Consider the following 1,059-nt stretch of genomic DNA (forward strand, 5'->3'; position numbering starts at 1 on the left):
TTTTTTTTTTTTTTTTTTTTTTCCTGGCCTGCTAAGGCCCTGGTGCTCCCTTGCACCTGACACAAAGCAGCCACCTGGTGCCAGTTGTAGTGGAACTGTTTGCAACATAGGCACTTTCCTGCTGGGCGTTGATCTGAGACCTGGCAGCAGCTGTCAGGCAAAACAGCTTTCCCCTCCATTTCAGCTCCCTGTCTTTCCTCACTGCTGCAGATGGAGTCTGCCCGCAAAGCATGGGAGAATTCCCCTAGCTTACCAGAACAGAGCTCTCCAGGAGGTGCTGGCTCAGGCATCCAGCCGCCTTCCAGCGTTGGAGCATCCAATGGTGTCAGCTACAGCTCGTTTGGGGGCGTTTCCATGCCTCCTATGCCGGTGGCATCTGTAGCACCTTCTGCATCTATTCCAGGTACCTGCTAGACATTAGCTTTGTTCCAGATTGGTGGCAGTGGAAGCTGCATGCCCCTGGCCCTGTCCAGGTTGACTCTGTGCTTCGTGTGTGTGAAAGCATGGACTCCACCTTGAAGTCATGTAATGGGAGTATGTGAAAGAGTTGGTTGTGTAATGAGACAGTCGACTAGATGGTGCTGAAGAACTCATTCACAAAGCAATTTAGGAGAGAGGTAACTGTTTCCTCTCCTCAGGTGAGGGTCCTCTGGCTGTTGTTGGTGTAAGCCTGGCATAGGGCTAAAATCCTTCATGGGCATGTCGCAGTGGATTAATGCCTGTGGTTGGACACTGGGCTGTCTCGGCGATGCTCCCCTAGGTCCCGCTTGACCCTTTGCTGTGTACTCGACAGAAGGGAAACAAAGATTCTGTGACTGAGAGACTTGAACTTGGGTCCCAACACTGGCATCAAACAGTTGCCCTAAGTATTTCTGTAGCTGAGGCCATTCTTTTGGTCTTAGGTACCTAGAAGCCCTTGTTACCATAGTACCTCCCAATATATGTATAATAATTACGTGCACTCCTAGTACCCCTGTGAGGTAGGAAGTGCTGTCATCCGCATTTTGCAGGGCCTTGTACCGGGTCTGTTCCCCCCCCCCCCCCAAACAAAAAACTTAA

The 1,059-nt window shown here is 50.9% G+C and overlaps 1 protein-coding gene across 9 annotated transcripts in view; it reads left to right on the forward strand.

Moving 5' to 3' along the window:
• Positions 1–1,059, forward strand: part of PRRC2B (proline rich coiled-coil 2B) — a 54,226-nt gene that overhangs the window by 45,926 nt on the left and 7,241 nt on the right. For all 9 annotated transcript variants that reach the window (XM_019510695.1, XM_019510697.1, XM_019510699.1 and 6 more), the window contains exon 25: positions 211–403. In XM_019510695.1, coding sequence (XP_019366240.1) covers positions 211–403 — 193 coding nt within the window. The remainder of the gene's footprint in view (positions 1–210; positions 404–1,059) is intronic.

The sequence above is a fragment of the Gavialis gangeticus genome, unplaced genomic scaffold (genome assembly GCF_001723915.1).
Source record: "Gavialis gangeticus isolate Ggan-Ray unplaced genomic scaffold, GavGan_comp1, whole genome shotgun sequence".
NCBI lineage: Eukaryota > Metazoa > Chordata > Crocodylia > Gavialidae > Gavialis > Gavialis gangeticus.